This window comes from Copadichromis virginalis, linkage group LG17 (genome assembly GCF_057382275.1).
Source record: "Copadichromis virginalis isolate Kocher_CV1m ecotype Utaka linkage group LG17, C_Virginalis_male_GT1.1, whole genome shotgun sequence".
NCBI classification, from domain to species: domain Eukaryota; kingdom Metazoa; phylum Chordata; class Actinopteri; order Cichliformes; family Cichlidae; genus Copadichromis; species Copadichromis virginalis.
The window spans coordinates 35,909,094-35,923,230 of record NC_140634.1 but is presented as its reverse complement, the minus strand read 5'-3'; the positions used below and the strand labels follow the sequence as shown (position 1 = coordinate 35,923,230).

Genomic DNA, 14,137 nt, shown 5'->3' with positions numbered 1-14,137 from the left:
TCATTTATATCCAGTATTACACAACATCGCCCCACTTTTAAAAATAATTGTATTAATGGGAGTACACCAGTGTGGCAAGGAAAAAAAAGGAGGCGCTGTTACTGTGGTTAAGATGGTTCGATGAGCTGATAACGTCACCATGCTCAATGCTGGCAATAAAACCCATTTATTTCAAACTGAAGCTTGTGCTCTTCCAGAGACGCTCAGTGACGTTTTGAGAAGATTAAAAAAAAGGCTGTGCATGCACTGAGACCTCTAACTAATAATGACTGTATGATGTGTATGGAAAATCCCCACCACAGAGAAGCACATAAACAGCAGCACAAGCAGAAAAATATCGGACCCCCCCACCTCCTCCTCACACCCCCACATCATCACTTTGTTAGTATCGCCCCTGTGTGTCGATATATTGCTGAAATGGGACAAACTCATCTTGATGTCACTGCAAAATAGTTCAAATCCCACATTTGCTCCAGAACAAATATCGACCGTTCGCGGGACGATCTCACGTTTTCAGACGTGATTGATTGGTAAAAATCAAAGCGGGGTATGTGAAATCGATACACTGTAAGCTGTAATTCACGCCGATTTAACGACGCAAAGCGATTGCTTTGGCGTAACAGCAAAAGACGCGACCTCAAGTGGCTTATTGCCTGACGTAATATCGATTATGTGGATGTTTCACTTTAGGCAAAAACACTTGGAGTCGCACAGTGCGCACTTTTTCCCTCTCCGTCTGCCTCTACCCCCTCCACTCTCCATCCTTCGGTTCCTTCTGTAAGCATGCTGTGATCTTCATCCACTCTGTGCCCAAACCGAGAGCTTGAAGGACCCCCCCCCCCCCCCCCCCCCAATCTCTCTTTCTCTTTTATGACCAACCCTCTTTCATCCAGGCAGGCGTTTGTTCGCTGGATTTTATAAGAGCCTGTTTAATTACATATATATATTTTAAACACAGTCTATGAGCTACAGTGTCGGGGCTGCTGAGACTGAAGAGAATCGGGGAAACCTACCACAGGTGAAAGGAGCTTTTACGACGCTGCGGTACAGATGATTGAACACTTTAGCAGTAACTCAGCGCAATCTCCCCGCTTACCCTGACTGAAACGGGGCGGAAATTGAGGCTAAAACACCTTGGAACAACTAAAAAGGGACCAAGTTCTGTTTCCGAGCGAATCGAAAACCTGCTGCGTTGTTTCCCCAACTGGGCTTTCTGTGGAAGATGTGACCTTTTCTGTTGCGCCCCGTGGAGCAAATCACTGCTTTTTTTTCCTTTTGTTATTAGTTCTTTTTTTTCTTTTTTTTTCTTTTGTTTTTTCCACCCCCTAATCAGTTACTCGAGCTTGACATGTCTTTTTGTGGGATTACACGCGGAGATATGATCACTGTGAGAGACCGAGTTGGATTGTGAATTTACTGTCAGCGCTTTTTTTCTTCTTTTATTTTTTCTTTATTTCTTCTTCCTTTTTTAAAACTTGTCTCCATAACGAAGGAAGTGCTCTAGCTGTTTTCTTCAATGGCTTCAGTGTCAAGGTTGGGAAGACGCAAAGATGCCAGTCGCTGGCCGAGAATGTCGTCAAGTTTCTGGGCTGTGCTGCTCCTGACAGCGCTGCTGCTTCTCTATTGCGGTAAGTCCTGCCGCTTTCCTCTCCTCTCTCTGTCTGTCACACGCTCTCTATTTTGACCACACACACACCCACAGTGGGTGACCGTGCCATGTGGGAAGGCTTTGACAACAAAATTATGTGAGTGGTATTGGCAATCGCTCTTAGCGTATTGATCTCAGTAGTTGTCGACGTGTCATATTCTTCTTTTTTCCCCCTATTGAAAAACACGCACGGGGATCACAGCTGTGCGTGCACATACTCACTTTAAAGCCCCTTCCTGCTCCTGTGTATGCAGACAGGCAGAATCAAGAGAAGCCCCTCACCACCACACACACAAATCCTCTCTCATAAAAAAACAGGGGAATGTGTCTCATTGTCTTGTGAAACTACTTTCTTTGGCTTGGAATAGGAGTGTGCCACAGGCCTAATTAAGTCTCATGTGACTCCCGTTAATTCTTATTCTATCTGTCTCTTCAACACACACACACGCACCCATCTATCTCTTAAAGCTTCTCAGACTGACTGAGTGAGGTCAGGCTGTCATGCATCTGTCATCTCTGAAACACAGAATCCAGAAGATATACATAACAAATTCACATAATGTTAAAAGGTACAAATCTTATTATTATTATTTTAAATTTATGAATAAACCCTTTTTAGTTGGACAAATAGTACTCCAGGCAGTAATTCAAGAGTGCCTGAGGATAACCTTATTAGGCAAATGTATGCAAGTACAAGCACACACACACACACACACACACACACACACACACACACACACACACACACACACACACACACACACACACGCAATTTGCTCCTCTCTCTCTCTCTCTCTTTTGGGCTACTTCTCTGGCCATGGGTGTCTTTTCATTTCTTGTTCCCTGGCACCCTCACACCTTCTCTCCGTCTTGCTTTCCTTCTCTCGCTCAAACCGCCTCTGACTCACTTATGAGGAGAAATCCAGCTGGCACACAGAGCTTCAGTCTGCTATGTGTGAACAAAAAAAAGGAGGCTATGTGCAATAGCCATGATAAGCTCATGGAAAAAAAGAGGAAAGGGAAAAGTTATTTCATTAGCAGCTGAGCTAATGGTTAATGTAATCACCCTGTCCTCCAGTGCATTAGCTATGCTGGTGCTGTAACAGATTCGTACTGTGATCGTACTGAGTTTTCCTTACAGCGATGTGAACCGACCTCAGCTCGTTCATTTCCTTTTTACCTTTTTTTCCTTCTCTACAAAGGACACAAGATTGAGTTTGCTTTGTAATCACACAGACCTCAGGTTAATCAATGACAGGCTTAGTTTATAAGAGCCAAAGCTTCTGGAGGGGGGCTTTTTATTCTTTTATGGTGCCTTCGGCCATGTGCCATTGATCTTCCGTTTGTGTCCAATCACGACACTTGGATGTTTGTTTCAGTCAGCAGTCTTGCTTTTTCCTTTTGCAAGGACCTCGACCTTTTTACCCAGTAACACAGCGAGCCTTCAGAGACTTAATAATCTGAGTGATAATCATTCCTGGATTTCCTCTTTTATGACCTCTTTACTCCACGCTGCTCAAACTGTGTTATTTGGTACCTTTTGTCCAACAGTCCGCCTTATGGGTATATTTCATTTTTGTTACCACCATTATTGGTCTATTAAACTCTAGTGCCGGGGCCGACTTTGTGTAATTTCCTCCCTTCTCGCTCCTCGTTTCATTTTTTTTCGTTGTTAATTTCCAAACATTTGAACTTGCAGCTCTGTAGATCGCACAACTCCCTTTCACTGTTAGCTTTGCCTTTCTTCTTGTGGGTTTCCTTTTACTCTGACCTTCCTCGACAGTGCAGTATTTCTGTTTTATACTTTTTGTATTTTTTCTTACCCTCTACTTTGTTCATGTGTCCTCCGATGTCCCGGTCACACTGGGTTTGTTTGAGGTTTTTTTTTCTTTTTCTTTTTTACATTTTTGTCTATCTTTGTCGCTGTTTTGTGCTTAACTTTCTTCTGCTTGAAATTTTTATGTTGTTTTCCCCCCACTCTTTGTAGCACTTGTTCTTTTATTCATTTCCTCTTTTTAACCAGATGTTTCAAACCAGTGGATCTCTGGGCTGAGCTGACCAATGCATGTCCTCTATGCTATTCTGTCTGAAGTCTCTGCTTTCTCAGCAGACTCTTCTCTTCTCTTCTCTTCTCTTCTCTTCTCTTCTCTTCTCTTCTCTTCTCTTCTCTTCTCTTCTCTTCTGATTGTTGTTTATTTTACAACCCAAGCATTCATTATCATATTGACTGCATCTCAAGACAATAATGATATTTGTGAGAGTGATCAATTCATTCTCACTACAAGATCAATATACATTAATGTAAGACAGGTGACATGTTTTTAGAAGCTGGAGCTTGTAAACCTTTGACAATTTTGTGTGAAAAATGACAGTTTTCAAGCAATTTACTGATTAATATTCTACTATTGATTGATTGTCTAATTTTTTTTAAATGGCAGCTTTACTACAGCCTTCTACTCAAAATTAAGAAAGAAACCAATAAAACATGATTAACCATTGGTTTGTGTATATAAATGGTAATAATCACATACACACATGGTAGTTATTCATATATATTCTTACAAAAATTGTCCACAGTTTGTAAAGGATTTCAAGTTTTACTAGAAATTGATGTCCATGTTACTCACATGCATACAGAATCAGCATAACTGAAAAATGAAGCCAATGCTGAAGTTTCTAGAGTCTGCAGTTTTTCTAATGGCCTGCAGGGGGCATCTCCTCTGGTTGCAAAAGATGCCAAGTTGTATAGAAGTTTATCAGAAAATGTCACTTTGGCTTTCTTCATTTATGACCTCAGTGAATCCTTTCCAGATGAGATTATGGGATCAGTTCATAATCTGAGCCCATAAATTGGTAGGTGGACCTACCAATTTCCAAAGTCTGATTATTTAATGCCTTGAGAGGAGCGTTTCCACCCTCACCATCTTTGTTGCAGAAAAATCAACCAACTCTCATCTTTCAGATGTGACGAGTAAGGGCAGGTCTGACTGTGAAACCGCTCACTGGCTATCGACCAAAGAGTGTGCAGTTTCATACTGCAGATAATACTTCAGTTTGAAACATAGCATGACCAAGATTTACAGAACAGATCTAACTTTTCATTCAGTATGATCCAAAATGAGTGACTGAACCAAAAACTCATCAGGAAAGTGTTTACAGAGATCAAGTTTAAAGGATGTTTTCCATGGACCTGTATAGAACTGGAAGTGTTTTTGCTAAAGTTCAGCACTGGTTTCATATCTATCTATCTATCTATCTATCTATCTATCTATCTATCTATCTATCTATCTATCTATCTATCTATCTATCTATCTATCTATCTATCTATCTATCTATCTATCTATCTATCTATCTATCTATCTATCTATCTATCTATCTATCTATCGAGATAGATACCAAAATAAGAAAGAAAATTCTCAAGTGTTTACAAAATGTGTTACATCTTAGAAAATGCATTTGTGTGATGGTTGGTAATGTATGGCTAATATCTGTGCCAAGGGCACTTTTGCTTTGCATTGTTGCTGTGTTTTACAGCCAAAAGGGTGGTGGTGGTGGAGCTCTGTGATTATGGCTATGACTCATATGGTGCCTGTCACCTAGAATCAACATCCAACTTCACACGATACGCTGTCCTCTCCCAGGCCCTCGTGAGAGGAAGAGATTGAAGAGAGAACAGAGAGAGGCACGGGGTGGAGGGAAGAAAGGGAGAGAGAGAGAGAGAGAGAGAGAGAGAGAGAGAGAGAGAAGCAGAGGCACCGAATAAGGTGAGAGCAGCAGGTGACTTGATATCCCCTCTAATACCTTGATAAGGAAAGCAAGTGAGGCAAGAAGAAAGAGATGGAAAAAAGGGAGTATAAGGGGAAGGATGAAGGCAAAAGATATAAAGCAGTAAAGGAAAGACAAACCCTGCTGAGGGTGAAATAGAAGCCACGGTCAAGAGGGTGAAAGTGGCAAAAAAAAACAAAACTGAAAGGAGAAGACAAACATGAGGAGAGGAGAAAAAAGTAAAAGAGGGAGAGATAAATAAAAACAAGTCAACAACTGAAGTATTTGGAATGTACGTGTCGGTACTGGAAACATTAATCACACCAGAATGCTCCAGTACCTTTTGATTACATTACAAAGAAGCCAACAACAACGACAACAGCAACAAACAATATTGTATTCTGTGCACTAGCTCCCTCATCTGGAAGCTCTCAGCCGTGCATTTGTTTGCCAACGGCGCAATTATGTATTCATGAGACTGTAGCCCTGCATGTGAGCTCGGGGGAAGGCGGATGAGAGAGCCCACAAGGGTAGCTAATCAGTATGCTAATCTTAGCTTGGGATGGCTAAGGAATGTAACACGGCTGTGGTCTGGGTCTGAACTGCAAACACACTGAGAGAGGCAGAGACAGCAGAGAGCGAGGTAAGACAGAGTAACAAGTAGAGAAACTGGAAGCAAGAGAACGAGGAGGAGGAAGTGATAGAGACGAAGAAAGGAAGAGAGGTCACGCACAACTCTTTTCTTATAGCAGCCTTCATTTTTAGGCATGTAGCAACTGCTGATTCATTCCACCCTTGGATACAATGTTGCGTGCAGGTACATACACCTCTGGCACAGGCACATGCACACTCAGATCTGAGCCCTGAAAAGCAGAGACAGTAATGAACGTAACATCAAAGCAGGCACGCAGGTTACACCGGGGCACACAAACGAGCGAAACGTCATCAAGGTCGTTCAGGAACATCAATCACCTATTTGCACATACATGACCACCCTGTAAAGATACAGACTTTAGAAAATGCTGAAAGGTCAGACACACACACAAAGAAACAAAAACAAACAAACACACACACACGTGCATGCATTCCCCTGCTGTCAGGCTCGAAAGCTTAAAGCCATTCTCATCACATCACTCTGTCGCTCAGCGTGGTATCCTGTGTTTCCTGGTCATGTATCTGTGGTGATTCGCCAAGGCTTACATGTGCTCAAGTGCACACACACACACACACACACACACATACACACACACACACACACACACACACACACACACACACACACACACACGCACGCATAATCTGTTGCTGTTGCGAGGCTGGTTTGCCAGCGGAGAAGACAGGACTTGACTGACCTGAAAAAAAAGAAAAGACGCAAGAACTTGTAGGTGAACGCGCGCACTTATTTTAATATCTTATCCTATTTTCAGCATAGCCTGGAGCTTCTTCCTCTGCAGGGAGGGAGGCAGAGAGAGCAGCCACTGTCAGGGAACGGCAGAAAGGCTTGCAGATGGCCTGGGGACGCAAATTCATAAAGAGTCAACTTGTTGAGTTTTTCCACAGAGAAAGCAAAGAGCCACATTACGGACCGCCGGAAATGGGGCCAGGGATCGCATGCATATTTGAGCAACTTTTTAAAAGGTAGCTTTGCAAAATTTAAAGACCATGATGAGTGTCATTTGAAGGGGAGGAGGAGCGTTTGCTGTTATCACGTAATGACCATACTACTTATCGGCAGTGTCGAGCTTAGTAAGGCGAAGAACTAATATTGAGGCTTTGGCAACTTAGAGTATAAAATTTTAAGTGGATATGGAAACTTTTTTAGTGTGTGGAAGGATATGGCAGCATGGCCACAGGCAGTATTTTCTGTTTTTCCTTGTTCTGTTTTACGTGTAGCACTTGTGTCAATTCATTGATGGTATCTGCTGTGTGGAAATGATCAGTACGTTTTTGTTTGGTGTGCTGTAAGTACTTTTGGCTCTCTCTAAGGCAATCTATCATCCTGTAAGTTTTAAAAAGGTTTGCACATTTGGGACTGTGATACCACTTCATAAATACTCTTGTTAATAAATCAGAATTTAATAGCTTATTTGCTAGTTTGTAAAGCTCATTTTATATACGTATCACTTAGGTTCAACTGTGACTTTATGGGGAGCAATAGGAGTCTAATACTCAAGCAGTTGGTTGCATCCACTTTAGGTGACCCCTTTGGTCTACAACAAAATATTTTAGCAGCTAAGGGTGGGCTCTTATATTACAATTTTGGAAAGACAAACTTTGTACTCTAAATACCTGCTAACTTTGCAGGTATTTAGAGTACCAAAGTACATAGTGTTTTCATTAGCTTCAGCTGTATGCTAATGAGCAAATATTAGCATGTTAACATACTAAATTAAGATGCTGTACTTAACATCACATTTGAATTTCAGAGAATGTAGGGAGAATAAGGCTAGGGCATTGTCGGAAGTTGTTCTTTAAATGAATTAGTAGGCTATCATTAAACAGTAAAAAGCTTGGTTAGCAAGCTGTAGCCATAAACTGGATGGGTGCTACACACAAGAGGTAATACCTGATAATTCGGGATAAGTAACACCCAGGTAAAGAGAAGGGCTGCAACTCACACCTGGCTATACTAAAATACTTGTATAGAAATGTTTAGAACTCTGGTGCATGTGTGAAAATGGATATTGTTACTATTACCAAACCACTGTTAGCATTTAACTCAAGCTAGTACTGTGCGTTAGTAGAACTTCATAGATTTACTTGCATGAAGAGGCTCAGTTCTGTTAAAGGAAAACATCAAACCAACGTTTTCTTAAAAACTTGAAAAAAAAATCAGTTGATTTACATCAAAACACACATAACAAACAGAACTGCTTAGAAGTAACAGATGCATTGCTCTTCCACACCGTCACTGAATTAATGAATGCTGGCCTTTTAGGTAAATACTCTATTTAAGCCTTTTAGACATAAAACTCACAAATGAAGGTAAACACTCAGTTACATTCCCAGTACTTCTATTTCCGGTATTATTGATGTGTATTTCTGGGCTTCTGGTTAATAATATTGATTTTAGGTATACAAAATACAAAAAATATGCACATACACTGTGTGCTGCAAACATGTAGTGACTGAATATCCAAGCAAAATACAAAGATGATGCTGACTTGTAAGAACAACCTGTTCCTCCAAAGCTGCTTTCATGGCCCCAGAACAGTTAGCAGCTACAACAGTTTGTGAAGTTGTTTACACAGAGATGCAGTAAAAGTTTCATCAAAGCTTCTTCCTTGTCTCCTTTTTTCTCTGTTCCATCACCTGCACCTTTGTAACCAGACTCTGCTGTGTAAAGGGGGGAAAAAAAGAAAACATAGATGTCATAATGGCATGCTAATATGCTGTGACATTTACTTAATGTGAAAACAAATTGCAAAGTGTTTGCTGTTTGCAGTTAGGCAAAGTATCACCGTAGCCGCCTCCATGGCTAATTGCACCTTAAATGCTCCGTGTCCCATCGTGAATTAATTTGCTGTCGATGTGACTTTAATTACCATTAAAACCACATGTGCAATATTTACATATCATGTTATGAGTGGTGTATGACTGCAGGGCTCAGCAGGTCACAGCTCAAAGAAAAGGGTTGTTTGTGTATAATAATTGTACATGGTATGCAAATGTGAACTTCTCGTCCAGCTCTCCAGTGACAATAAAAATGCGGATTTTCTTATTCCGGAGCCTCATTCTGAGCTTTTGACAGAGAAAATGTGATTAATGGTACGTTTTTTTGTAACCAATTCTGTAAATTGCGTGAGATGGCTTAATTGGGTCGAAATCCGGACAGAGACTCACGATGTGCTCCTGCCCCGAGAGGATTGGCGGATGTGCACTTGTGCTTGTTTTGCCTAGGGCTAGTGAGCCCATTCAGACAGAGATGCTAAAGCTACTCCCCTTTATTACTGCAAGAAGCAATTGCTTGGAAGAAAATGCCAGAATGGTGCTTTGAATTCCTGCAGGGGCCCATCACTGAGACTCAGCCCACGGAGCTGAGACAGCTAGCATCTGGAGCAAAGACATGGCGGTAAAGTGGAGAAAGGAATAGGGGGAGGAGGGAGATTTCAGAGAGAGAGGGAAAGAGGGAGCAGGATGGCAGGGAGGCAATGAGAATGAGAGAGTAGGGGAAGGAAGCGAGATAGACATAGCGCACATGGGAGACAGAGAAATGGTGAGCATGAGACAGAGAGAGCAAGGGGTTGACGGGGGAGCAGTAGAAAGAGCTTGGGAGGGGGGGAGGACGCGCAAGCAATGAGACAAAAGACAGACAGACGAGAACACTCAGACGGTCCACCAATTGACAGCCGGTTGGGGAATAAAGTCAGCTAACACAATGAAGCAGTCGGCAGACAGACTTGCCGCAGAGTAGCCGAGAGGCTCTCAGAAGTAGAAACAAATATTACATTAGAAGAGACAGAAGCCATTTGTCACAGTGGGAGGCCTGAGAGGTAGTTAAGCTGCAGAATATAGGGACCCGTGGCCTGGTTGATGCATGTCGCCACGAAGAGGAAATTGTGCTGAAGTCAACTCCGTTCAATCAATTGTCTGGTGTCCTTCAGTGACTCTCGTGCTTAACAAGATAACACCGGCGCAAAGTTTCGCCAGCCCAACTCTTGAGAACTTGTTATGGGGCCTTGAGGGCCTCCCCTTAGTCCTTTTCTTCCTCCTTTTCCTTCCATTCATGCCCACAGCTTGTCAGCCACACCATCTCCACATCAAGGCTACAGTTCAGTGTTAATGTTTTTAGAAGATAAATCTTTGGGGCGTTTATGATCTAAATGACAGCTGCACTCAGTCGGCACCCACATGCGAGAGGCAGTTGAGATTCTGAAATGGTTTCAAGGATTGTCTGTCAGTCAGACACCTGGTGGCTCGGTCAGTCGGTCGGTCTGAGTTTTCGCTCTGTGCCCCACGGTGCATTACTTGGCCCTTGGTTTGAAATGGCTTATTTCAATAATAGCTGGAGTATGTATGTAACAACAAAAGCATCTGTTTTCTTACTTTCAGCCTTTACCTTTCTCCCTCTCCTTGTATCGTTCCATTCCTCCCTCTTTCCCTTTCTCCTTCTCCTCAACCTAAGCTGCTGACACTATGATTGATATGGAAATTACATTGTGCTTGCCCTCATTTATCTTGCAGCGTTGCTTGTTGCTGCTCCAACAACCATTTTGGGATTCAGAAACAAACTGATCTGCAGCTGCTGTTGCAGAGAGAAAAAGAAATATATAGTAAAGATTTGATTTGAGACCGTGTGTAGCCCAGTGGATGAGGAAGGTTTCCTGTTTTAATGGAAAAACTACCACTGTGCCTACGAGGCGGTAACCTTAATCTTTCCTGAGGCACATATGAAGTCTCGGAAGCAGCAAGTATTACTAACCAGATAAGTCAAACATATCATGGAATAGACAAATACATAAATAAAACAATGCAGTTAAAAAGCTAAATGTACTTATGGATCTAAAACCTTTTTGGTTTTTCTTGTTTTGTTTTTTACCTCCAAGTCACCCATGAAAATGAATTTCTACATTCCATGTCCTTTTTGGGGGTCATAGCACACATTTACTCTAATTATTTTGCAGTCAAAACGATTTCCATTTTCTTCTTTTATGCAGTTGATTAAATGCCACCAAAAAGCTGCCAGATTACCCCTCTTTGTCTACTGAAGGAATATTAAACTGGATGCTCCTCAGCACAAATAACAATATGAACTGCCACATTCTGAATGTCTGTTATCATTTTAGCTCATTAACAACTGATCCAATGGAGCCACTTTTAACCGCTCCCGTATTGCAAGGGAGTCACCACAGCAGGTTCAATTCCAATTTTATTTAAATAGCACTAAATCCCAATAACAATTGTCTCAAGGCGCATTATATATTCTAAGGTGAAGACTTTACAATAACGCAGAGAAAAAAGATGAAAACCCCAACAATCATATGACCTCCTATGAGCAAGCGATTTGGTGACAGTGGGACAGAAAAACTCCCTTTTAACAGGAAGAAACTTCCAGCAGAACCAGGCTCATGTAGGGACAGCCATCTGCTGCAACCAGTTGGTTGGTTGCTGTTTAAGAGAGCCAGAGATGAATAATAACTAGTGATTAAATGTAGAGTGGTGTATAAACACACTCCATAGCTCCATATATTTGATTTGGAAAAGTTTTACACCAGATGCCTTTCCAGACACAGCCCCAAAGAGGAGTGGTTTATTTGGCATGTAACCCAGTACACTATGGCGCTACACTACTTACTGAGCCAGTAGAAGTTCTGATTTCAGGTGTTTATTCATTTAATTTATGCATTCATGACACCTCTATTACAACAAAGTTACTCAGCTACCCAAGTTATTCCCATCAGTCCGTTTGTCCATCCATCCATCCATCCATACATACATCCAGCCATTCAGCCATTCATTTTCTTCTATTTATTCAATATAGCCACTGTGCAATCAGCCACTGGTTTCCCATTCTTTTGTCATTTAGATGGCAGTCTAGAATTAACACCAGTCAGCTAATGCTATCAAACCTGGTTAGAAATTACTGCTACTGTTTGGGTACGTTGCACAGATAACTAAGATAACTGATAATTAGTGTGACATAAGTTGTAAATAAAACGCTAGTTCTTCACTTTACAAAACTGCAGCACATTCTTCTTGTCGTTCTTTTTACATTAAATGGAAAATATAACGGCACCCGCTGGTGGGCTACCAGCCTACTAATGGCCAACTTTCAATCTTAATGTATGGTAAGTTGTGAAAAATGAATCCCCCGACAGTTGTCATGATGTAAGACATCAGCTATAAAGGCCTGTTTGTTGGCTGTAAATATGTTTATTTCTGTCATGAAGTTGGGGATTGTGACATTGGAGTTTTTGAGTCACTTTTGGAGCCAGCCTGAAGCGGCCATTAGTGGAACTGGATTTTTGGCAGCTCCTAAATGGCTTCACATGTCCTCTGGGATACAAGTCTCTCTAGTTAGGATGTTATTAGAAGGTAACATCCAAATAGCTGTATCCTCTGTACAGCTATTATTTTAAACTGTAACATATAAAAAAATTTCTCCTGTGATAAATGTGCTTGTTTGCTTGATGTTACTCATTTACAGTCAGAACGCCACTCTCTAATCCAACAGATGTTCGAGATGTGACATAAAATTCTGAAGGCAGCAAGTTTCATTGGAGCTTGGAAACTCAGTAAAGTTGCCCACTGGAGTTTCTTTTTGCAATGCGAATGATGGAGTCTACATTAGTTAGGATTTAAAAACCAGTGTATAATCCTGACCCCACATTACAGCAGCAGGTAAAACAGAAAACACAAGAGGATGTTTCTGCCTAGAAAGAGACGAGGCAGTCAGATGAAATAAGCAGCTGTTGCAGTTTTAGCTTCTTGTGAGTCTCTTAAAGCTTCCTGGAACCTTTAACAAAATTTTAATGCAAGATGTTAATTTGATAGATGTATTTTTCTACCTTTTAACAGTTGTGTGAACAGCAGAAGAATGATGGGGCATCTCTACTGATGGGTATTTTATGGTATAGTTAGAGTACTCACTTTACAGCCTAGGCCCCAGTCATCACCAGCTAGAATTGTCTCTTGTACAGGTGTGTCCCTCTGCAATATACTTCTTCCAGAACATTGCCATTGCCTGAACACTGAGCTCAAAAATGGGCAGAATCTCTCTCTTTTGCTCTGATTATTACCAAAGTAAGTATTACCAATCAAGATGGAAGCAATAGAAGCCTAAACAGTTTTACACCACTACTCAAGTACTTCATGGCGAAATTTACATTGAATTAAGCCAGTTGCTAATCTAAAAACCTTGTCATATACATGTTTGCTTATGCTGTCCAGGTCTTGTGCCCAATGACGAGCATGCTAAGCTGACGGCTGCCATTTTTGTATCAACTGCTTTGCATATTGTGTTTGGCCAGTTTCACTCAGACTAAACCACCTAAGGAAGTGTCAGGTGTCTCCTAAAAATTGCTAAAGCATAAATTTCCTCATATATTTTCTCTTAATATCAGATCGTTTTAGCGAGCCTTGCACTTCTGTGACCCCAAATTGTGCTCTAGACACTCCAAAAGCCATACTACTTTGATGATCTGGTCTAGAAGTACACTCATGCAGCACTAGCTGCTTGCAGAGATGTCTTTTTATTTTTTAGAAATATGAATAAATACACTGCTGTGGTTTGTGCAAGTTAGATTATTTTGTCAGCCATCACCTCTGGGGCCCTGTCGTGTAAAAGGAGATCCCCGTCTTCTTTTTTTTTCTCTTTACCCTCGTGACACAGTCTGAGGGAGAGATGGGCAAGACAGAGCTAGAGAGCCAGAGATGCAAGCGAGGAAACTCAGAAAAGAGTGTGAGAGGCAGAGGGGTGGGACAGAAGGTTAGTACTGCTGCAAGGGATACAGTAGAAAATGTTGCCTGAAAGTGTTCACTGAGCTGCGGCAGTCTAACTCCTGCTGTTACCCCTAGACATGCTGAAGCATGCCTCTTTATGCATGCATGGGATGCTGGAGGAGATTTTTTTTTATTTCTCTCATGCACTTTTGCTATCTCAGTTACCCCCACCCACCCACCCCACTCCTCAGTGCACACACTCTCCCCACAAGCCACTGTCAGTGATAAACCCTTCCATTTTCGTAGCGACAGCATAACATGCGAGTTATGTCTGCCTCTTTA

The 14,137-nt window shown here is 41.6% G+C and overlaps 1 protein-coding gene across 2 annotated transcripts in view; it reads left to right on the top strand.

Annotated features, from left to right (window-relative positions):
- Positions 1-881: 881 nt before the first annotated feature.
- The window catches only part of tafa5a (TAFA chemokine like family member 5a), a 171,404-nt gene continuing 158,148 nt past the window's right edge, over positions 882-14,137 (top strand). For both annotated transcript variants that reach the window (XR_014915901.1, XM_085436128.1), the window contains exon 1: positions 882-1,628. Coding sequence is in view for 1 of the 2 variants with exons in the window: in XM_085436128.1 (XP_085292254.1) it covers positions 1,517-1,628 (112 nt within the window). In the remaining variant the exon portion in view is untranslated. The remainder of the gene's footprint in view (positions 1,629-14,137) is intronic.